This window comes from Geospiza fortis, unplaced genomic scaffold (genome assembly GCF_000277835.1).
Source record: "Geospiza fortis unplaced genomic scaffold, GeoFor_1.0 scaffold200, whole genome shotgun sequence".
Taxonomy (NCBI): domain Eukaryota; kingdom Metazoa; phylum Chordata; class Aves; order Passeriformes; family Thraupidae; genus Geospiza; species Geospiza fortis.
The window spans coordinates 1,411,278-1,435,966 of NW_005054353.1; the positions used below are offsets into that span (position 1 = coordinate 1,411,278).

A 24,689-nucleotide genomic window follows, 5' to 3' on the forward strand; every position below is an offset into this window, starting at 1 on the left:
ATGTAGCTGAAAGCAAAAGTAAATGGAGCCCTTTCTGTACAATAGAAATGGAAAATTGCTTGCATCCTAGAGACTATAAAAACCAGTATTCAGGCGCTGCAAAAACTAAAAATCATGTGCTTGACAAAGCACCTGGTATTTTGACATTTCCAGAAGTTATAACCTCAAGTAATAAATATAGTTTAAAGATAAATTGATACATTTTAAATAGCCACTTTTAATTAAGACAAATTCATTGAGCTGTGTGGTATATAATTGATCTATTACAATATTAAAAAATATTATATATATTATATGATATTATTATATATTATATAACAGTAAACACTCACCAAACTTCAAATATTCCTGTTAGAGTATTCAGTGGGGATTTTTTTAGTTTTATGATGGTCCTTCCATTTTAAGTTTGTTCTTTTCGTAATAACATAAATTAAAATTCTTTCTTGTGCGTATTTGTTCTCATTCTGGTCAAAATTCTGTCCAGACTTTTCATTACCTTTCTTCAAATTCTCCTTTGAATTTATAAGGTGTCTTGAATTTTTTTTTCCTTAAGAAAAGTTCAGAAGTATTGGTATTTTTTTTAGCCCAGAATACTGCTTTAACTTCTTTGTAGAGACCAGTACAGGAACTTTGTTTTTAAAGACTGAAACTAAAAGACAATTAGAATTATATTTGAAAAGTATAGCTGTACCTTTTTTTGCATGCTGTTTACTCAGACTTGAAATATTTAACCAATTAGTATTACCCAGCAGCTGCACAAGGTAACTATCAGCATTCCTATTGTCAGGGGGACTTCAGACTCCAAATGCTATAAATGCTTCCTGTTTAATCCAGGACTGGTTCTGTGCACTTCATCTTTAGGAATTTTTTTCCTGTATTCAGGAATTACACATTATTCACATTAATAACATTCACATCACATATTGTGTGCCTGCCTTGCTTTTTCTTTGTCTCTAGAAGCTGGGATGCTCTTTGATAATGTTTCACTATGTTTTGTAAAAGCTTGTCCTATCACCTGTTAATCTGTGACATTTAAATTTTTTTTCTGTTTTGGTGTATGTAAAATGAAAGTATTTTAGCATGTATGTTAAGGAAGTTTTTAATATACTGGTTGCCTTCATTCATCTGCCCAGCAAGCCTTTTACCACCATTCTCCCTAGCAATTAGACTTTAAACCTTTTTGGTATATTTGGTACTACCAATTGGATGAGTGGGTGGGTGGATGTCTCAAATATAAATAATTTAAGTTTTACAAAAATGTCTGTGTGGGTAGATTTAACCTATCATTGTTCCCGCTGTAGAGTATGAACTTATTATTCAGTATGGTATTTCAAAACAGGGATCTCAGCTAGGTAGGAGGCATTAGAAGATTTGTTGTTTCTACAAATCTTATGCTTTCCCATCCCGTTCAGTTTGATTGCAGTAACATTTTGTGTGTTCAAAAAAATATTTCTTTCATTTTGGACCATCTGGAGTTCATCCATGTTGAGTCAGTGTCAGATGTTTTGTTAAAGTCAATTGAAAGTATTGTTCCAATATGTGAAAAAATTCTGTTGGGCAGATAAGAACATCAGGTTAAGGGAAGGGGAAGATAGCATCTTAATTGAACCAAAAGGCAGAGTTGTTGTGTGCTTAGTAGTATCGAGAGTCAGGCTTTGCAGAAATCTGTCTTTGAATACCGTGGTGGTAATCTGGTAGGAATTCAGGTGAATATGGAAGATAGAGATTTTATTATCTAATACTCTTATTCTATGACTTTTCCTAAATAAATTTGTAATAAGTAAAAGTGAAGGTTGAATGATCACAAGTCTGCATAAAAGGGTTTTTGACATGTTTAAAGGAAATCTTCTTGAGAAGGATTTATAGGCTTTTATCCTGCCTATTCCATGTTATATTCGAGGAGAGTTTTGTATAACGTTACTGATTTGATAGCTTGTGATCTAACTTGAACACGCAGGCATTTGACTTGGTCACGGCAGATCAAAGCGTCCGTGTTGTAAAAGGCGGTATTTAAAGCGTTAATTTCAAGGTGAGCCTTGTACCATTCTGACACCTCAGAACAGGGGTTCCCGTGTGCCCAGCAAGGGGCAATGAGGCTTCGTAGTAATCCCTTCTCAGTAACACCTGCAGGTTACTTGTAAGAAAGAATTTTTGTGTGTCCTCAGCAGTGTTTTCCGAGGCAGACAAGCCCCCCTAGCGCTGGGGTGCCGCGGGCTCGGGTGGGTGTCCCTGTGGCGCACCCCCGTGCTGCGGCAGGCCGATGGTTCGCGCTGCTGATGCGCCTCTAACCCGCCTCATTAACGCCCTCGCAGGCTCCGGCGCGGCAGCGGCGGCGCGGGAGGCGGCTGGAGAGCCCGCGATGGGCAACGCGCACAGAAAGTCCCACGGCAAAGGCAAGGCACAGCAGGACAGAGACACGCACAAACACAAGGACTCCGCTGAGAGCGGAGGAAAAAAAGGCGCGTCAAAAAAGAAGTCAGAAAAGCATTTATCGGACCATGAAGGCGAAGTTAATGGCTATTTACGCAGCGATGAGAAGAGTGAAAGCGCCGAAGCTGAGGAGGTCTCCACACCGCATAGGGAAGGGTCTCAGTCGGCTGGTGGTGGCAGCTCCACTTCACTTCCTCCTGCTGCAGCAAAACTAAAAACTGAAGGAAACGAGTTATTTAAGAGTGGACAGTTTGGAGAAGCTGTGCTCAAATACTCGGAAGCAATTGAATATGTCACTGGTCTTGGTGAGTGTAATACCTTATACTTCAAATCTAGAACTGTTTAGATGATTTAAAGGAACTACAAGTGAACGAATTTAGCCTGCCCCTGGATTTTTGACAGGATCTTGCAGTAGATCTTGCATCATTTCAGTAGGCAGCAATTCACGTGACAGAAGACACAGAATGATGAGTGAAATAATGTTTTAATTTTCTAGGGGTAGAGCTGTTGACATTTATGTTTGAATACTTACATACTCCAGGCGACATGATAAAAGAAAGCTCTTTACTGCTTTGCAGTGTCAGCAAACTGCATCCCTGCAGTGCAGCTTGGAGTATGCAGATTTTTAATTCTTAAGTGTAAATTCAGTGATACTATTTGATTTTCATTGTAACTTCTTTTAGGAGAACAAAGTCCAGACGATTTAAGTATCTTGTACTCAAACAGAGCAGCATGTTACCTCAAAGAAGGGAACTGCAGTGACTGCATTCAGGATTGTAACAGGTAAATTGAAACCTCCCATGTAGAGCAACAACATTCCTGGTGATGATTAAACATTTTAACTGATACATTGCTAGTGCTGTTTGACTCAGAACAGTACCAATAAAGTCGGATTCCTTGTCTAAATGACAGATACCTTTGTTACATAAACAAACACGTGAAAACTAGGAAACAAATAATTTTTAACTTAATGTCTTACTGTGTATGGGCAGTTTTTAAGCTTATTATGTTCACAGAAATGCATAGTGGAATTCAAGTTTTTAATATCAAAGCAGGTTTACAGTGGAGTTCTACAGTAACAAATATGTAAAAGCTTTGTTAAGCCAGATGCTTATCACGGTATTGGAAATTGCTTTTGAGCACATGTATGGTGTATGTGTGTGTGTTCTCTGTTGGCTTGTTGTTTTGGTTTGGGGGTTTTTAATATATACTTGACATAGTTATAAACAGTAATTACAGCTGTTAAGGAATTGAGCTAAAATCCTTTCTGCTTATTGTGGCTTTTAAGGGTACAGGAGTTAGAGAAGATCCTACACCTTCAGTAACTTCCAAACACTGTGTCCTACTAAATTAATACTGTATTTTTGATGTTTTGGGGTTTTTAATATTTCCATGGACTGAGTTTATAATGCTGGGGCTTAAGGTGCAAAAAAGTATCTTAAAAGAATTAGAAATCATATTAATTAATCGGTGGGGTTTTTTGTACAGTTTAACACTACTGTTAAAAAAGCCCTCCAAAACAAAAAATAAAGTATGCATGTACCTTTGTAGTACAAAGGTACGAAACATTTAACTTACTGTATGTATTCTACCTGACAAAATAAGTTCTCTGAAAAAAATGACTCATTAGCAGTATTTTGTTGAAATAGATGCAGGATCACAGACAACTGGCCAAGATGGCACATTTAAGACCCATCACATCTTTCTATTCAGGAAGTTTGAAGTGTGTAAAACTTTAGCTGGAATCAGTAATACAGAGGGTTTAGGTTTTGTATTCTTACCAATTAGAAGCTTTTTATTCTTACTATCTAATGATAGTGTCCTTAATGTCATGCATATTTCCTGGATGTGCAAGAACTCATAGTGCTTAGTGGTAGAAATAATACAGAGGTAGGAATAATTTAGAGACTGGGAAGCACAACTGCAAACCTGCAAACACATGTAAATTAGGCAATGTCAAATCTTCAGTAGGCAACACAATATAATAGATTATCTACAAATAGGTTACTTGATTTCAAAGTAAAAAATTATGTAGAATTATATTAGGAGAAACCTTCTCCCCATGAACACTGCTTGGCATTGCAACAGGTTGCCCAGAGATGCTGGGCAGAGATCCCGTGGAGGGTTTTCAGGCCCAGCTGTATCAAGCCCTGAGCAGCCTTGTCTGATCTTGGAGCTGAACATGTCTGTAGCAGAAAGCTGGGATATCTCAATCTGGGTGGCTTTATGACTTCATGAAATCAAATTGTCTAAACTCATCTTAATTTCACTATTTCAGAAGTTTATCTCTCTTTAGCAAGAATCATTGCAAAGAAGGTAGTTCTTGAGAAATAAAATCTTTGACTGCTTCATATTGCTGGAAAAATGCATGGTGTTTGGAAGGAGTTCTAATTGCACAGTGTTGAGCTTGGTGTTGACCAGGCAGACAATCGAAAATGTAAACAGACAAAAGGCAGGCAAAAACCTAAAGTCCAAAGAAAAGTGCATGTTCCTGGCCTAGTCAGTGGGTTTTTTAAGTGCATATTTTCATTTAAGGAAGAAGAACTGAAAGTCATGTAAGCAAAAGCACCATATACTTGAAATCCTTGTAAATCTTGGCATGACTTAGGGAAAATAGCTTTTGCTCATAAGCAGGTGCCATTCCATTAATCATATCGTGGTGATGAGAGCAGTTTTCCAGATGGAAGACAGAGCTTTGAGTAGAGTAAGTTGTAGTAAAAGCACTAACAATTTCAAAAGTGGGTGTAATTTAGGATGTTGATATGAACCACTCAGACCCATTTTCCTTAGTTATTTTACTGTAAGTGCCATGTGAAATCACAGATTTGCATATAGTTGTGTATATCATGAAATAGTTCTTTTAATTCAGTTACTCCTTTTCAATCCTGCATTTTTCTTTTTGTTTTCCCAGGGCTCTGGAGCTGCAGCCATTTTCCCTTAAGCCTCTTCTACGCCGAGCAATGGCAAACGAGTCAATGGAGCGATATCGACAGGCGTACATTGATTACAAAACAGTCCTGCAGATAGACAGCAGCATCCAGGCAGCAAACGACAGTGCTAACAGGTAACTGCACACAAATTGTCTCATAACAGTCAAAAGAGAATAGAATTCAAATTTGTTTGTTTTACATGCTCCCTCTATTCTGTACCCTTGGAGTTGTTGCACAGCTAGTTCATTATAGGTGGAGGATTGGCTGTTGTTCTTTTAGTTGTTTTCCCATAATTTCAGTTTTCTTCTACCAGTGGGTTCCTCTCCTGTTTTTCAAAAATGTAATATTTCTAATATTTTAAGGCTGGGTTTTTAATAGTGCTTCTACTTGTTCTCTTTCCTAACTTCTATTTTATACTATATAAAGTAATTCTTAAGGGCTGTGCCATTTCTCTGACATCCTGTTTCCTTTACATATTAACAGTCTTTCTGTGGGACTTGGAGATTTATGTTAAGTGTGAATCCTTCTGTATGCTGCAGTTGTGGAAATACCGAAGTAACCTGAAACAATGGTTGGCTGCAAAGCTTAGAGGTGTAAAAAATATAATTGAATATTATTTTCAAGTATTAATACTTTCAACATTAATTATTTCTGCTAAGAGAGACTTTTGAATTTCTCTAATTATACATTAATACTATAAAGTTGAAAACAGAACAGCCATTAATCATTGAGCAGAAACCCACATGCATGTGACTTTTACAGTGGAATCTAGTGTGGTTTTCTTTTTCCTAAGGCAAGACCATGAGCACTTTCACTATTCATTAAAAAGTCCATAATATCTTTCTTTAAATTCTGTTTATTTGACCAGAGGAAATTGTGGCACTTTATAATCTCTTAGAAGTCCTACTTTTTTGATATCACAAAAATTTTTAGTGATCTTCTGTATCTGTGGTGATAATAGAGCACTTGGATTGGTGGAATAGCTGCTTATCCTGGTACCTATGTAATTATTACACTTTTAAAAATCTTGTTGGCTTATTTTATCTGCAGATACTCTTTTCATATTTCTCCTTGACTTGGAACTTGCTTAGTAATAAGCTTATTTCCTTTTTCTCCTTAACACTCTTCCTTTTCTCCTCTCTAGGCCTTCCTTATGTTTTTAGCTTCTCTGCTCATTACTCTTTTCCTCCCTGGCAACCCATCACCTTATTTCAGCTGCTTCTTCCTTCTTCTCTTCTGCTGGTAATTCATTTTTGCTTGCAAATTATTAGTTCCTAAACCATAGACTTGCTGTGTAATTGAACTTTAACTATATTTTTTAAAAAAATATTTTACCATTTGAAACTTCAACTGAGACTGTACTAAAGCTTTCATTTTCATTTCCAAAGTAAGAGACCTTTCTAAATATGAATTTTAAAAGAAACATTTCTGTCTTTTAACTTAAAGACACTACCCCAAATGTAATATTTTTTGGTTTTTTTTTTTAATATTAGGAAGATCAGATCTTAACAACCTTATTTTATTGGAGGAGTTCTTGGTTTTTAATTTTTTGTGGGAAATTGTATAGCAATGCTTTAGGATGCTGACAGGAAAAATTAATCATCCTACTTGTGTCTGAGTGTGGGTTTGATAAACCACATTGAAGCTTGTCTCTGTGCTTACATAGCTCAGCAGACTTTTCAAAAACCTTAGAATCAATTGCATATTTTTAATACTTACATAAAAGACAAGGATTTTTAATATCAAACCTTTGTCTGATCATTTTGCAATCAAAAGGAAATAATTAAGAGTTTGGGTGCATAATGGAAACAAGTATAAACAGTTATTTGACTGTTTATTACGTTGGTTAGATGATGTTAAATTGTGTCTTTTATTGATTCCTGAGGTGATTTTTTTAGATAAACTGGAAGGACTGGCTCTTTTAATGGTGAGTGCCAAATAACTGGAAATTGCATTTCAAGCATGCTTTTAATTAGTGGCATTTTCCTAGCAGTGTGAACATCAGTGGATTTTCTACTTCATGTATTTCCTCTTGAGTGTTTCATTACTTACTTTTCTCTGTTAGAAATACAGAAGCTCTAATGTGTGGGAATATGTTTATGCATTTCCTCCTACTAAACTAAAACTTCATTCCAGTTGTCCCAATTCCTTTAGTACCAGCGAGCAAATTGCCTGAAATAGCTCAGAAGCTGTTTTTGCAAAGTTCTATATGAGTACTGTACTGCAGAAAGAAATTTGTGATCCGCTCCAGAACTGCAGGATTGTTGGGTCAAGTTGGGGTGTTGGTGGTGGGAAATGAGTGTGTTTGTCCCAGCTTTTTTATGAGACACCTGTGCTTTTTAAGCTAATCATGGCACACAAGTATGCATTTTTGCAAAAGACTCTGCTTACATTATGATATTACAAGAAGTCAGTTAATCATCAGATACTGCAGGGTTCTTTCTGTGGATTCTGATGAATTAGAGTTTTTTCCTGCAACTTTTTAAGCTGATTATGATAAATGAAAAAACAAATAGGAATTCAATATGGTTTCCTGTGGAATTACTCCGTTACTTTCTATGGGAAATATCTGAAGTAAATTAATTTATATGTTAATATGAAGTGTACTGTTTTGTTGCCTAAAAAAACAACCTGAGTAAATCTTTGGGTTGTTCAATTTGTGATGATGTGCCACATTTTTTCTTAGCAGTTGGGTTCGGGCTATCATTAAAACCCTGAAGTTTTAGTGAAATTAAATCAAAGCAGTAGTTGGACAAGCCGAATTGTTGGTATGTCCTCTGAGATACTTAGGAATGGTACAGGCAGAAGAGAGCCCCTGCAAGGGCATGTGCAGTTAACACAGATTAAAATAGTGGTTTTGATCACTTAGAAAACAAATAAAGCAACTAAATTATGCTATGGAATGTGATATTCTGTGAATGAAGAAATTTACTTTCAAGTCAAAACCACATGGTTTTTATGCAGCATGATGTAAGACACTCATTAAATAGCTTTACAAACAGACTTTTTAATCTGTATAATTCTTTAAAGTATTTTGGTAATTTCTGTTCTACATAAAGGAGATTAGAACTGGGGCTGCTTTTTTGTTTTAGTGTTTTGATAAGACCACAGTGGGAAAAGAATATGGTCTTGAGTGCTCTGATTCTATTGCCAAAGTATTACACTGATGCTTTTTTTTTTAAAGAGCTGCTATTCAAATATTTTAAAAGAACAAAAGTAAATAAGAAAATTCTATTGGGTAATTTATGTTCATTCTGTGTTGTTCTTCATGTCCCTTTCAAGGTTCTTAATTTTGTTTTTGGATGTGCGTTCATGTAGTATGTTTTTCACACTGTGTTAGATGGAGATGCACCTGATTAAAAATTTTAGTCTTATTTCCTGTGGTATCCATGTGACTTGCTTTGCTACTCAATTCAGATTTTTCCTTTCTTAAATTATGAATTAGACTTTTTACTAGTTTTACTTGATTCTTAAGCCCATTTTGAGACTAGGAGATGTTTATCACACTGTTTTTCTCATAATTCTCATAATTATGTTTTTTTAACACTACAAAATTTCTAACAGAACCATGAAATCTTAAATGGTTTCACTTACTATGTCAATTTACGTCTTTCTCTAAAAGAGAAAAAGGCAATGGGAAACTCCCACTTAAATAGTTTTGGATTGAACCACACATATGTGGAAATAGTTGACATATATATATATATGTGTGTGTGTGTGTGTGTCGGGTTAATAAAGACTAGACAGTTTTTATGTGTAATTAAAATACTTTCAAATGGGCATTGATCAATACATTTCTGACTATATAACTATAAAATGCAACTTAGTGCAGACTACTTTGTGACCTGCATTGCTTTCTTTAGACAGTTGTTGTGGAAGAAGTTTCATGTGACATTTGCAAATTTAAGTATCATATTTTACCTGAAAATATTGTAATCTCACTTACTGCAAGTAACACCTATGGACAGCTGAGAAGAGTAACCAAAATAAATACATAATTTTTTTTTGTATTTCTTTACTTGATGTGGTAGGCAGCATTTAGAGCTTAGTTACAGAATCAGTCATTGATTAAATACTTACAGATCGTGCTGAAGTCAGCTTGTATTCTAAATGCTTCCATAATACTCTAAAGTGGAAAAAGTCTAAATCTTAAATTAATGTGATAATGCTGTGATAATATTTTTCAAATGAGCCTTAAGGATAATTGTTCAAGTTTTGGTTGTTTTTTTTTTTTAATTGAAACATTGCACTATTGAACTGGTTCTAAGTTATTAAAGTGTGAGTTAAATATATGAAAAGTCATGTTGGTGGGGCTGTTCTTTTTCAGAATAACAAAGACTTTAATCGATCAGGATGGTCCCAGTTGGAGAGAGAAGCTGCCACCAATTCCAGTTGTTCCAGTTGCTGCTCAGTTACACAGGTGGGATGGAGGAAGCCTCACTTCAGAGAATAAACCAAGTACTACAGACATCAACAGAGAAGAAGAATTGCAGATGAATTGTATGTATAGCTAATGGAAATACACATTCAGAAAATGAACCTAATTACAAAATGGGATATGTTTTAACAATGTCAGAGAAACTGCTTTAGAAAACACTCTTTAAGAGACCTTTGTGAAAACCCAAAGTAAATTACTGTCATTTACGTGATGGAGTTCAATGTGCTTTGTGGAGCAGTTATGGTAATTTTTTAAACCAAATGATGTCGTTTACAGCATGTAATTTAGCTATATAAAATCAAGTTATATAAAATCTGCAGTAATACTCACTGGCAAAATATCAGGATCACTAAAGCCCAACTGCTGGCCCTGCCCAGGACACCCCAAGAGTCACACCATGAGCCTGAGAGCATTGTCCAAACCCTTGACTCTGTCAGCCTTGGTGCTGTGACCACTTCCCTGGGGAGCCTGTCCCAGTGCCCAACCAGCTTCTGGGGGAAGAACCTTTTTGTGATATCCATCCTAAACCTCCCCTAGCTCCACTTCCCTGAGACCTGTCACTGGTCATGAGAGTGAAGAGATCAGTGCCTGCCCCTCTGCTTCCCCTTGTGGGGATGTTGAGGACCTCAGTGAGATTTCCTCTCAGTTTTGTCCAGGCTGAACAGACCAAGTGACCTCAGCCACTCCTCATCCAGCTTCCCCTCTGACCCTTCACCATGCTCTTCTTTGGATGCCTCTAATGGATCTTTCTTAAATTGTGGTGCCCAAAGCTGCCCCCAGCAGTCAAGGTGAGGCTGCCCTAGTGCAAGCAGAGCAGGACAATCCTCTCCCATGCCCTGCTGGCAATGCTGTGCCTGATGGCCCCCAGGACATGAGCATCAGTGGTTTCCCTGACATCCTAACACAGTTATGAAACAGTTTTCCCCCAGAAAAACCACCACCCAAACAAACACCTAACTTTGGCAGAAGATTAGGAGACACCTTTCAAAGATGTTCTAGTCTTATCCATACGTAATCACTGAGTGCTGAACTCTGGGAACCTTAACTTCCTTCCTGACTTTTTTTCCCCTTCATTGCAGTTTCCATTTTTCTCCCTCTGTAAAAAAAAAAGTGAAGGAAGCTCTCTGATTCAGTTGTTACTGACGTTAAACAGTCCCTTTGCGATGGCTTTAACCCCATGATCCCTTATTCAAGTATTAATTGGTTTTCCTTTGAGTTTATTTCAATATAAAGTAGTATTGAAGATATTCTCCCCTTGATTAACCGCAGGGGTAGCTGCAGTTTGTAACTGGCTGTTGGCCAGATATGTACCAGTGATGGGGTTATGTGTCTATAATGCATTACTGCAATACTGAGTGTCCTCCAAGTGCTTGGCAGCATTTTGATTCAAGACACGTCTATTTCAAATAGAGCAGGCTTTGGTTAGGCTTTGTTTTTAGAAATGTTCAACAATGATTGTGTAAATGTTTTCTTCACTGAAGGCTGACTCTTAAGGTTCTGGTTGCCTTCTCAGGCCTCTGCTGCATCAGTGAGACCTGACAGTGATAGCTGGCATTGAAAGGCTGCCAACAGTAATGTTCAGTTAGTAGTTAATCCTTACCATTGGCTGACAGTTTTTTGCAGCAACTGTATGTTTTTCTTTGTGTCTTACAACTCAAGTTATAATTTAGTTGTGTGTTTCATGCAGTTTATTTTTGCCCAACTCTACATGTAGTTTTCTGGCATAGGAAACTGCCATGTTTTTATAAAAGAACTCAGTGAGTTCAGTTATAGGTTTAAATTGTTGGTTATATACAGTGTTGAAAACCTGAAGCTTGGCAGGAGGCTCATATTCTTTAGCACGGTGCAAAAAGTGGATTATTATGATTTACTTAGAGCTGTGTTGATAATTAGTGTTTGCTCACAACAGAGTCATGAAGCTGCAGTTGGGATCAGTTTTTCACTGCAAACACAGCTAAAAACTGTAGCCTAACCCAAAAGCATCTGCAGCGGATGATGTGGAATTAAGAAGGAAAGGCAATTATGGAATAACACAGTTACTACACTAAAAAGTCTAGTTAGGTGTTTCAGGGTTCCTCACTGCATATTTTAGAAATAGTTCTTAACAGAATATTGTCACTGTCAGTTTAGCATAGTAACTGTGGTATGATTGCAAAGACAATATTAGATCAAATTAGGGCCACCTTGGTGTGATGGTGGAGATCTGGAAGGCCTTTAATCCTACTGATTAAGTCTCCACCAGTGTAAGTAAAAGCAGGGTCTCAGTGGACACAGGTAGGCCCTCTCTACACACAAAAACTGGGAAAGCTTGGAGCTGTCTGTTGCATTCCCATTATTTTCAGCAGAGAAGTAATGCTGGTGGATGGGGAAGTATTTATTGAGCCAAATGTAGGTCTGGCTGTGCCTTGGCTGGAGCAGCAGGGGAGGCTGGGGACAGGAATGGCTGAGTGCAGAGGGACAGACTGGGACAGTGTGACAGAGTGACAGACAGAGTGACAGTGCAGGGACTCCACTGCCAGGCGTTAATCCTCACTCTGCACAGATCATTCAGCCACCCATAACGACCTGACCTGATGTGACACTGTGATCCTTCCCTGCACTAGGTGAGGAACCTACAGAGAAGTTCAAGAGGTTGAAAAATGAAGGGAATGATTTTGTAAAAATGGGGGAGTATGAAGAAGCTGCAAATAAATACAGTGAGTGCATGAAGTTAAATACTGAGGAATGTACTGTCTACACTAACAGGTAAAGATCCAAAGGCTAATGCTGCTTTGTGGGATAGCAGTAGTTACATTTCTCATTTCAAATAGAGATTTGGCATCTTTTCATTCATTGTTGTGAAAAAGGGATTTTTTTCCCTACTTGGTAAGTGTTTATAATAACAAAATGGATTTCTTGTAAAAACATTTTTCAAGGGGAGCAAGTATTAATGTCACTGATATATATCTTAAAATCTTATATATAAATAAAGTAAGCAATAATAGAAGTTATAATTAGCATAGCATTTTGCAGTGTTTTTGAGATTTTTTTTAACAATACTGGTATGATTTGAATTAGAAACTTAACATGAAGTAGCAGTATCTCAGATATGAAGAGTAATAATTTAGAGAAAATGTACATTCTGAGAAAATAAAAGTAAGAACACAGTCATACATCAGCATTATTTTAAAGGTTGACCTAATTCAGCAGTATAATTCTTTATGCTGTAATCTTATCAGCTCCTACAAACTGAAGAAGGATTTGATTAGACCACTACTTGAATAGGAGAGTTCCAAGTAATAATTAGGTGCAGAAAGCAGTGTTGTTAATTTAATCCAGAGCGCTTTTTTACCCAGAATGGCTGTATAAAATCTGTATTACATTAACCACTATACTATCATATTGTACTAATGTAGGCTCTGCTTTTAAAATATTTGCATACCTATTTAACATCAAGCATTAGTCATACTTGCATTTTGGCTTTTTTTTTCAGGAATTAGCCTTCTCTAAATCCATCCAGTGATGTTCTTGATAGTTAATAGTACTTCAAACAATTCCATCTCAATGTGATTTTTTTAAAGTACTTTAATTAACATTTGTGAGTCTGAAGATGTTGGCACTACAGCACTGTAGAATTACTTATATTGCAGTGTATTCTGTTTTTCTGTGTTAGGGCTCTCTGTTACTTGAAGCTGTGTAAGTATGAAGAGGCTAAGTGGGATTGTGATCATGTTCTTCAGATAGAAGATTCTAATATTAAAGCTTTTTATAGAAGAGCACTAGCATACAAAGGATTACAGGTGAGGAAAAAGAACATGCCTGGTATTCTTAAGCACTTCTAAACTTGCTTATCCCCTTCAAAGGCAATGAGGTAGTTGCTGTCAATGGGTGACTAAAACAAAGTACTCAGTGTGATGATTTATTACTTTGTAGAGCATAAGGCATATATAGAACATTATATAAATATTTTTGCTACATCAAAACCTGCAGGTTGATGAAATAATTTGAGAAAATACAAGAGTATTGCAATAAATAAGGTTTGACTGGAGATTGGTTAAGCGAGTTTCAAATCTCATCTAATGTTCTAGTATTCTCCTTCTGGGTATCGCAGTTTCTTTTATCTGTCAAGGCATTTACTATAACTTTGCTAATGACAAATGGATTCTCTCCAAGTTGGTCTTCATCTGTCCAAACTAAAATCTCAAGCTGTCTTGGCATCTGCTCTTGTTTAAGTGTCATATTAAACCAGGGTTTTAATTACCATCAATTTCTCTTTCTTCCCCCAGTGCATTACAAGCCTTTGTCAGTTCTGTACTTTGTCCCTCTGTGGCAGTACTCAGCCTTTCCCTTTCCATCTGCATGGTGGTGGTGGTGTTTCCACAGTGCTCATCTTACATACAGTTTTTAGAGTATCCTTTTACCTGATCATCATAAATGCAGACACATTGATCATATCCATCCCGAATGTGACTTCAAATCTCATGTTCCATCACTGAACTATGTTGTTCTCTTTGTCCCTCCCTCTGGTGGCTCCCCATCTTCAGTGATGTTAAATCAGCCTTAACACTCCACAATTCTCCCACAGCAATCCTTGCTCTACCTATCAGCTCTTACTTGGTATTGAATTATCAGCTTCTTGATTTTGTGGGCTCATGATGGCAGCTCTCATCACTTGCTTTGTATTAAATTTACAAGTGTCTTTAAACAAGCATCTGAAGTGCTGTCTTCTATGTTGCAGGAGTGGACTGGAGGTCCACCAGATTTCATCATTGTCCTTCAAATGGATGGATGCTTACTCAGACATCCATTGTGTTTGATGCCATAACAAAAAATTAGTGGATGGTGTCTCAGCTTACAAGGCACCTGAGAACCTGTTTGTGCTTAGCAGCATACCAGTCTGTTCTTATCCGATGTTATAATTCCAAATGCAGGTCCTAGGAACGTGATACATTTGTTCCTCTGTTGCAGTAGCTCTACAATTTTTGAAGTGTGATAAGTCCCAATTTGTAATGTTTTTTCTGTAACTGTGCTAAGCTACCTGGTATTAATCATCTCTAACCTTATATTGTTAAACTTGATAAAACATCAGTATAAATGTGATTCTACCAGACAGTAAAAAAGGGTATTACACACCTGTGAAGAAGGCTGAGAATTATTTTTTGCATATCCTAGAAAAAAGTGCTATTTTTGTATTATTGAAAACAACCTGAAACATAGTGTTGATGAACTCCTTCAGAACAGCCTGAGCTGGGGACTCCCAAAATGTTTTGTTGTGGCCAGATTTAATGCCTTCATTATTGCTAATTTCAGGGATGAAAGTGATAGATAAAATCAGATAAAAATACAAAAATTATCTGAAGTTGACCAATTACTCTGTAATGAATAATTGTATGAGATAAAGGCATGTAGTTTGGCAAAGATCTAACTAAGGTGGGAAGTGTTATTTGTAAGTAATTAGACACACATTTAACTAAAAAAGCTGCAGTGGAATTTAATGTAGTAAATGAGGGGTTTTTTACATATTTACCAGGATGTAATTAAAGGAAGATCAGGAAAAAAATGTTGGTGAGGTATGTTAGGCCTGTGACACAGGACCCCAGACAGCATCTCCTGCAGTTTGTAGTCCACCCTCTTGCTTTGGGTACAGTCATCTTGTATGATTTTTGTTGGGCAGTCAGGCAGGCTGCAGTTTTAAATTCAGTAGAGTTGGTTGCTGACCCTTGTTACTGTTTCCAGAAGTCTGTTCCAGAATCTCTTTTCTCTGTAGTTGTGAATCCTCACATCTGTAATTCAGATGATTTAGTTTAATTAGTAGTGGATTTCTCATGAAAGCAACCTGGCCCCTTTGTGCATTCCTTTGTTAGGGGTACATAATTCTCATTCTCTGTGTTCCTTCATGACCAAGTAGGCTTCAGTTCACTGCTGATGTTCTGCAGCCTCTCTGCACCTTGAATACTGGCCACCAGTTTGGAACAAAATGTTGGAAAGAATTTGAGGGACTTGGACACTGGCTCCTCTGTTACAGTTGAGGTGCTGAGGAAGTACCTCAGGTGCTGCATGAGGATTTTTTTTCCATAATACAAATTATTTAATAGTAACCTTATGATGCTGCTTGGGAACAGAAGAAATACTAGACCACTCACACAAGAAATTATGTTGGTCTTTTACTGTCTGCATGGTCTTTTACTGTTTACTGCTGTATTTCATCTTTATTTTTGATACTCCAGCCCTTAAGATGTCTTGATTTTCCTATGTGATAATTCCAGTCTTCCTCAATTGATGCTATTAACTTTGTGACTTCAGAAAATTTAGTTTAAAAATGGTAATTATACATTAAAAAATGGGAAATAAAAGCATGAAACAAATTACAAGACTGATTATTGAGGAACTGTGTCCTAATGCCACTCTGTCACTGTGTTTGTCCTAATCTTGTTTAGCCCAGAGGTCGTAACTTAATCCCAGTCTTCTCAAGTATTAGCAAAATTTCACTCTAAGAGATGGTCTATTGGATTGAAGCCCAGGAAGATTAGATATATCTTTAATCAGTTTAACTCTCTTATTGGCAAAGCAAGTATGCAGACTTACTGGACTCACATTATATTAATTGTGAGCAGTGTTACACTGTAAGTAATTATGCTTAAAAGCAGCAAACTTCAATAATGTGCTCTCTGATCCAGGAAATAGGTTTCTGAGAATAAATTATTTCATATTACATATTTAATTGGAAATATTTAGTTACAGCATATTAACTCGTTCTCATTTCCTTTTTCCCCTCTAAAGAAATCACAGAATCAGTATTTAGATTATTTTTGTCTACTTAGTGTCCAGATCCCAGTATTTTTACCTTTCTTACTTGTAAAGGACAGTATATTACTTCAGATTTATTTTTCTAGTGATGTGCTTGTGACAAAAATATTCTCTTCTCCTTACAGAATTATCAAGCCAGTGCTGATGATTTCAACAAGGTACTTCTAATAGATCCAAATGTTGTTGAAGCACAAAAGGAATTAGAGGAGGTAACCCAACTGCTTCACCTTGACAGCAGTGCTGGAGATGGCAGTCAGCAAACACACGGGAAGAAAATAACCATACAAGAGGTGGTGTACCTGTTCATTTCTTAAAAGCAAACACAACAGAAGCTGCTCATTTGAAGAGATACTAAAGCTTTTGTTTGCCCATCTTGAATCTATATCTTTGTGGGGATGGTGTTGTGTGTTTCTTTTCATTTTGAGGGCATATTGGAGGATTTTTACATACGATAAAGCTTGGGCTGCTCACAAGTGTATTCAGAACTACAGCAGGAAGGAAAATAGTCCATTTAGATGGCACTAAACTCGAGGGTATGCTCCTTGTAAACAAAAGCTGCTTAAGCTTTGAAATAAGTTTTACAGCTTGCAGCTGTGAAATAGCAGTTTCATTTTTTAATTCTGTGCTCCTTGGGCAGCCTCTGGGGCTGTGCTGGCAGAGGTCTGTGGTCAGCAGATGTGCTGGCTGCTCTTGTGCTGGTCCCGAAGTTACGGGTCTGAAAAATGAAATCCTACCCTAATGAGCAAGAGTAAAACATCTCTAGGATCTTACAAAAGAAACACGGGATGTAATGTTATGTACAGGATCAAAATGTTAGCTTTGCACAGTTCTGGGTAGAATTAGGTGATGAAAGGATTTTCTCAGTCATCTGATATTTTTGGATTGTAGCTTTGCTGGTTGTTAAAGAATTCTTTTCCCCCTTTTCATTTAAAAATGTATAGTTAAAATACATAGTTACCCGTCTGTACAGTGGTACTGTAATTTGATAATGTAATTTCAGAATCTGGTATAATGGAAACTGCAGTTATTAATATAGGGGAAAAAATGTTCTTGAAGTACTTCAGGTTGTCACGAGCTCATGGGATTTTATATAACAGGCATAATCTGGTATAGTGTTAGTTAAGCTCTGAGTTGTGACAAACAACAGGACCTGGAAGGTGTTTAGAGGCAGTTTGGGAAGTGACCACATAATTCAGAGACCAGCTAACTACATTGCTGGCACTGGTAATTTTTCTAGGGGTCATGCAGGAAGCATTTATGTTTGCTGGCATCATTACAACTGCCCCTGTGGAGAGGCTCCCCTCTTCCACCTGCTGTAGTACAAGGTAGTCTTTTTCCATGAAGACAGACTGCAAAGAAAAACAAATTTAGAAAAATAATTTATCATCATTATTCTTTGTTAATCAAGCTATAATTACATAAAAGACAGTCAAGGTTTCTCCCTTGATTCTAAGGATTGCTGAAAAATAGAACAAAATGTCTATAAGCCAAATGCAGTATTTTCCAAAATTTACTAATCTCCTGTTCTATGCAATATAGTATCTTCAGACTTTTCAAAATACTTGGCATTGACAGACCGTGTTCAGTAAGTTTTAGTCAGGTTATAATAATTTCACAACTCTTGATGGCTTGAAATAGATTTTAGCAAATGTAGTTCGCCCCATAGTTAATTTTTACTGATTCATGAAACTTGATGGAGGTTGCAGTCTCAGAAGTTAAGTGGATAGTGAGGCAGGTTATCCATGCTGAGCTTTCTCTTTCCAAAGCAGGACTCCAAACAGCAACCTGATGCAGGTGCCATGTGCCTGTAGTGCCCTGGAGGCACAGCAGAGGAATAGAACATGGGTGTCTGCTGGCTTGACTCCAGCTGTCCCTGTCTTCTGGAACTTCACATTAATACGTGTGTGGAGTCCTCCTTTCTCCTGGTGCTCTCCAGGGGTGATTCCCCTGTGCAGTCCCAAGCAGTGAAAAGGAGGTGTAAAAAATACACTTTGGATAGTGAGCCTTTAAAGGTGAATTAGAGAGCTCCTGTTCTGGGGGCAGTATGACATGGAAGAAGGTGGGTGCCTTTCTTTGATGAAGAGCAGAGTGCCACCTTTAATCCAGTGCTGTGATGGATAAATGCAGTTTATGAAGCTTCAGGTTATCTATGTGTCCACATGAAGTGATCTTTGCCACTTTGTTTGTGAAGGTGACTGAACCTGATGAACGGGGAGAGGGGCAGTTTGCCACATCAGAAAATGCTGAGGCTCAGCCTGTTGCTGCTGAGGAGGCTGTTCCAAAGGTAGTGCCAAGGAGATCCTCGGAGAAACTCCGCATTCCGGAACCACCCAACGCTTACGACTTTGGTCAGATCATCAATGCACTGAATGCCAATAAGGATAAAGCTGCTTGTGCAGATCTTTTAACAACTACTGATCCAAAAACACTGCCAGTGCTGCTAAGTAACAAACTTGAAGGAGAAATCCTTCTGATTTTTATCCAGTCATTGAAACATTACATAGCTGGAAAAAATCCTGGCCTTGCATATCAGCACCTGTTCTACTTGAGCAAAGCCAAAAGATTTAAGGTAAGAACCTAGACTGATTGAATGTGTACTTAAATGCACAGAAATCTAAAGGAAATGTTCATATCTTAAAAGGAAAAAACACACTGACTTTTGTGTCTCTGTCAGATGTTATGATTTTCACTCAACCTGTGCTGATTATAAAATAATTTGTTGCGTGGTTTTTTCAGGTGGTGTTGGCTCTTCTCAGCAAAAATGAAAAAGAAGAGGTACAACATCTGTTTGACTTACTTACAGAAAGCCAGAGTGATCGGTACTCACTGGAAGATCTTGAGAGCCTTAAAAAGGTTTATGAACTTTAAGAAGTTAAAGTTTATTGGCTGCATGCATATAGTTCATGTTAGAAGATGAATGAATGAACTCTGCAGACTTGCCTGGGTTCAAGTGGGTTTTTACCTGGACTGCTGGAATTCTATTTTGTTTTGACAGCATATGCACATTTAAAACTTGCTGCTCTTTTCTTCTGGTAGTTGTATACATCTCTAGAATTTAATGCCCATCTGTGTTTAGTAACAGAGTTCATTTCATTTGGCATACTGATTTTATTTAGACTCAGAAAAATATATTTCACCTGATATATGCAATGGGAAATACTTTGGTGGTACAATAGGTAAATACACTTTTAGTCATCACTCATTACATCATTTTGTGAGTTCTGTGTTCTTGTGATAAAGAAGTGTCTTCAAGATAAATGGGTCAGTTAGCAGTAACTTTGCTAAAATGAGTTTACAAGAAGAGTTAACATTTTTCAGGAAAATGTTAATACTTCTCGTAAAGAAGTGCACTCCTGTGGGCCATCTGTTTGTTCACTACTCCTCGTCTGTACAAAACAGATTTAAATATTTTTGCTCATTACATCTTAACAAAAAAGGTGAATGAATTTTGATTAGCTTGTCATGGAAACAATTATTAAATGGATGGGTATGTTCTTAACAAGTGAGTAATTTTTAGTGCACAGAGAACTTTTTTCCTGTGTGTGCAGGAGGATGGCTGGTTTTCTGACTTCTCTTGGGCAGTGACAGAAGAACAGGTAGCTGCACTGCACAATAGAAATATTTAACTCTGAGTTTTGTATTCAGATTATTTAAAATACCAGTTATTTCTGTTTACAGATATATTTATAAAACTACAACGATTTTTTGGACCAGTATAATTTTTTTTTAATTTCAGGCATTACTTATGTTTTATATTTGATTCTGACAAAGTTCCTTCGAAGGTGAAGCTTTTAAATTTTTCAGATACCCTGATGCCTTCTTTGCACAGATGATATAAATGTATATCAAACTCACTTAGCACTGCAGAAATATCATTAAGAATGTTGTTCTAATGAAAATTTTTCTCAGGTGTATACTAATTAATAAAGTTATTTTCTTGAGAAATACAATTATGGCTTCTTTTCTGCTTGAGTACACTTCAGGCTTGTAATTCTGACATGTGGATTATGAGTTTCAGTTTGGGGTGCCAAGAATGAGGCTTGTAATTCCTAAAGCATCGTCAGTATAACTGATACTTAGCAATTAACAGGTTTCACTTTGTGTGTGATCTCCTCAGATTAAGGCAGACCCTAAACTCTGGCTGTTAGGATGTAAAACACCAGCATTGCCTGCAGTCATTTTGGTGATGGTCCTGCCTCCTTCAGCTTTCAGTGAGATTGCCTACTTTTTTAGACAGCATTTGGGAGGGCCTGATGGACAGGCAGAACAATTTCTGAAGACACAGAACTTAGAAAAAACCTGAATCAAACACATGTAAGGGACTGTACTGCTGATTTGGCTTGAACATCTCAAGCCAAGAGCAGCAGTCTTCAAGACTGAAGGAGCAGCATTAGACCACTGGAAAGCATTTTGGGGGCAGGGGGTGCAGAATGGAATATCTTTGGGTGGATTTCACTATTTGTTTGACAGGTAAGGGCTGCCTAAGTCAGTTCCTCTTGCCTTGGTCTGGGAAAGTGCGGGAGAAATTTCTGCAGTGCCTCGCAGCTGCAGCTGAAGAGCAAAGGTGGGGTCCTCTGTCAAAGACAATGTCCTTGGCCAGGTAAGGCCTAGTGGCCTCTGCACAGAGGCTGCTGCAGCATCCCAGCTGTGGCACTGGAGCAGCTGCAGGCCAAAAGCAGCTCCTTGCTCACCATGGGACCTGCTGCAAAATGTGTTTTGTGTCCCATGTGTGTAATGGTCAGCAGGAGAAGCCACAGAGCTGAATTACTGCTTTCCTCACTGCTGGGCTGGGAGCTCTCTCCCTGGACAGTCCCTGTCTCCTGGTCTGATTTTCCCCTATTTTTGAACACTCCCATATTTTAAGTCTTGTTTCTCCTCTGTGCTTGGCCTTTATTTATGCTGGGGTTTTTTTTCCCTCTGCCCTCCATAATCTCTTCTGCTGCTTTGGCTGCTCTGCCAGGCAAAGGCAGGACTGTAGCTGCCACCTCAGCACTGTAGTGCATGGCCTCAGTGTGGGCACAGCACCTAGAAACAACTCAGCGGGCAAAAGGGGGGAGCAAGAGCACCCCAAATGTCTTACCTGGCTTTGTGGCAGGGAGACCCCAATCCCAGTATGGTGTTGTGCTCTTGGCTTGTCACTCATCCCCTCAGTGTCAACTTCCACTTCTGTAAAAGCAACCAAACCCAACAGCAGGACAAAAGCAGAAGAGCACTGGTTGTGCAGGTGATGGGAGCAGGGGCGTGATGTGACCCTGCAGTGGCAATAATGCAGCCAGTCACAAGCACAGAGGATGTGTGTCCCAGGCCTACACACAGCCAGCTGCTCCTGGACACAGATCCCTGCTTTTCATACAAGAGATGGCAGCAAGATTCTTTCTGTAGCCACTGAAAATGCAGTCAGTGGGCCAGGGAATAGCACAGGAATGGGGTGGGTCACACTGTAGTTATTTTAATACTTTCAAAGTATTTTTGATGTTTTTTGAGAAGCCAGCTCTAGGCTGACAGGTGCTGCCGCGGCGGAGTGTCAGCATGGCAGAGTTGGACCACAGGGCCACCACTCTTCCCACTCTCCCTGCCCAGAGGTGCAGGTGGTGGTGAGAGCTCAGCTACTGGCAAACCACACTCCTTGCCCTTACGTGGGATGTATTTCCACTCATCAGACCCTGCCCTGCTTTACATAATCCAGTTGCACAAAAAAAGGGCTACTCCTGTGTCTGCCAGGCCTTTGAGAAGACTTAGACTTGTTCATTACAGTAAACAAAATAACATCGTTTTGAACAGCAGGGAACAAAGCTTCTTCCGTGCTGTAATCAAGATTTATGACCCAGGTCAGTGTAACTCTGCTCAGAGCCTGTGAGCTGCAGCTCCCCAAGGGACAACGGGAGGGCAGCTGGAGCAGGGGCTCAGCCCGGGCTGGCTGAGGGGGATGAATTATCCCCAACCCGAGTCGCCGTTCCTTCCCTCGGCCCTCCCCGAGGGCATGGAACACACTGCAGTGCAGACAAAGCCTCCAGCTGTGGCAGTGCCATTTCCTTGCGACCCTGTGCCACTTCTGTGGCAGTGCCATTTCCTTGCAAGCCTGTGCCACTTCTCGGCTGCTCCTTGCTAAATGCCACCCGCATAAACACAGTCAGCAACATGGGAGTGGTTTTCCTTGTAAGCAAGAGGGATTATAAGGGGATAAAGTGCACAGAACGCTGTGCTTGAGAATGCAGCCTGTGAGCAAAGGGAAGCTCGAGCCCACACAGCCCCAGCAGCACAGCTCTGGTGCCTAAACACAAGTGCTCCAGTTGAGGCTGTTGGGAATTTTAACGTCCATCTCAACAATAAAGCCAGCTTTCATAAAGCCAGCTCACCAGGATCTGGTGCAAGGAGAGCTGTACCTGGCAGCTTGCTGGGTTTGCCCCCAAACGCTTCCTGCTGGTCCCTGTGTGCAGGCAGGTGCTGAGGCAGTCACACCTCAAAGCCACTCAGTTACCCAGCCTGGCACAGAGCGAGGTGCCACAGCAGATTCATCTCCAGAGCCATCTGCCAGGACTTGGGGATGTGTTCAGCACAAAGTTCAGTGTCAGCCCTAAGGCTGTGGATCCAACTCCTCCTTTTCCTCCAGACCAGCTTTGATTACCAAGTACCTCACAGCCACTTTTCTCTCTCTCCTACCCTTCGAGACCAAAGGCAACAAAATCCTTGTCACCAGTCTGGGACTGTGCTTCTCACCACGACTGGGCCTGGGGGTTCTTCAGTGCTCAGGGGGAAACCATTTTGCTCCCACAGCAACACCAGATTATTCCATCTGGGAAGATCCATGTGTCTGTCACCTTTGGGACTGGCAGGAGCAGTCAAGGTAGTAATTGTGCTCCTCAGATCTTCGCCATTTCAGGAAGTGATTCATAACAAATCTCAACATCATTCCAAAGTTTCTATTCAAGACTGCCACCATTTCACCCGAATTAGAATATTCATGGGTTTTAAGTTCATTAATTCTAGTATTTTTCAACCTTCTGCTTGATTATCTTTAAAATGCATTATTATCCATCAGAGTGGTGGTATTACTAAGTAGGCAACTATTTAAAAATCAATCTGAATGACTGGAAGAGATGTAAGTCAGTCAAGAATCTTTATGCAACAGTAAAAAGTAATTAGCTCATACATGCAAAACTTTGTGACACTGATTGAATGAAAGGATGGATGTACAAGCCTGGATGCTTCACTACAACTAAGACATGCAAACACCACGAGGAAAGCTTTTATGAAGGCTTTTATCTAATGTTGTAACTATCTCAAATAGTCTCAGATACAGCAGGTATTAAAATACATTTCCTCAAGATCCACAACCTGACATGAATTAGTCAAATTGGCCAGGAATCATGAAAAAAATTTCTGAAAAAAACCCACTGTGTTGGGACATCAGATGTAAACTTGATCTTTCCTGTAATTTATTTCAGTGCAAAAAAAAGTTATTGAATTATTACAGTAGATCTGTAAATAAGAGAAGCATCTTCTACATTAGAGTATTAACAGAAGTGTATATTTTACTTTTTTATAGACTCAAAATTCAGTGATGCATTAAATTTACTGTTGCTGTTAAGACTGCCTCATGTATGAAATATTACCTCTGAATTAAAAAATATTACAAAATTATTCAGCAAAATGGTTTGCTGCTAAAAACTTATCTCCAGAAAAAACTTACCTGCATTTTAACACTACCTCTTCAAGTGATGTATAAAATTATCAGATGATTTCTGAGTGACTGAAAATAAGGCTATTATTTGATAAAATTTATTTACAAGAGTAAACCATATTTCCAATTACCTGCACAGCAAAAGTGAGGTCCTGAGAAATTAAGAGGAACATTTAAAGTTGCTGAAATAGCTTTTCCATCTGACAGAAGTATAACTTGCATATGGGTTGGGGGTGAGGCAATCCAGCCTGGGCATCTGCAATGCATCCCCATCAGTTTTAGTTTCTCACTTCCCTGGCCTCTCACGATGCAGGTGAGAAAATGAGCTGAAGGAACAGACAGTTCAGCTCAGCAAAAAACACCAGGTGTTACCAAGAAACTCTGACCAATCTGTGGTGTTTCAGAAAGAACTCTGTGCAGGCCA

The 24,689-nt window shown here is 38.6% G+C and overlaps 1 protein-coding gene across 1 annotated transcript in view; it reads left to right on the plus strand.

Annotated features, from left to right (window-relative positions):
• Positions 1-20,532, plus strand: part of SPAG1 (sperm associated antigen 1) — a 37,438-nt gene extending 16,906 nt beyond the window's left edge. Inside the window, exons 11-19 of the mRNA XM_031058999.1 lie at positions 2,313-2,735; positions 3,114-3,213; positions 5,342-5,494; positions 9,688-9,860; positions 12,402-12,543; positions 13,451-13,577; positions 16,710-16,874; positions 18,776-19,153; positions 19,321-20,532. Coding sequence (XP_030914859.1) covers positions 2,313-2,735; positions 3,114-3,213; positions 5,342-5,494; positions 9,688-9,860; positions 12,402-12,543; positions 13,451-13,577; positions 16,710-16,874; positions 18,776-19,153; positions 19,321-19,452 — 1,793 coding nt within the window. The 3' untranslated portion in view covers positions 19,453-20,532. The remainder of the gene's footprint in view (positions 1-2,312; positions 2,736-3,113; positions 3,214-5,341; positions 5,495-9,687; positions 9,861-12,401; positions 12,544-13,450; positions 13,578-16,709; positions 16,875-18,775; positions 19,154-19,320) is intronic.
• The last annotated feature ends 4,157 nt before the right edge of the window (positions 20,533-24,689 follow it).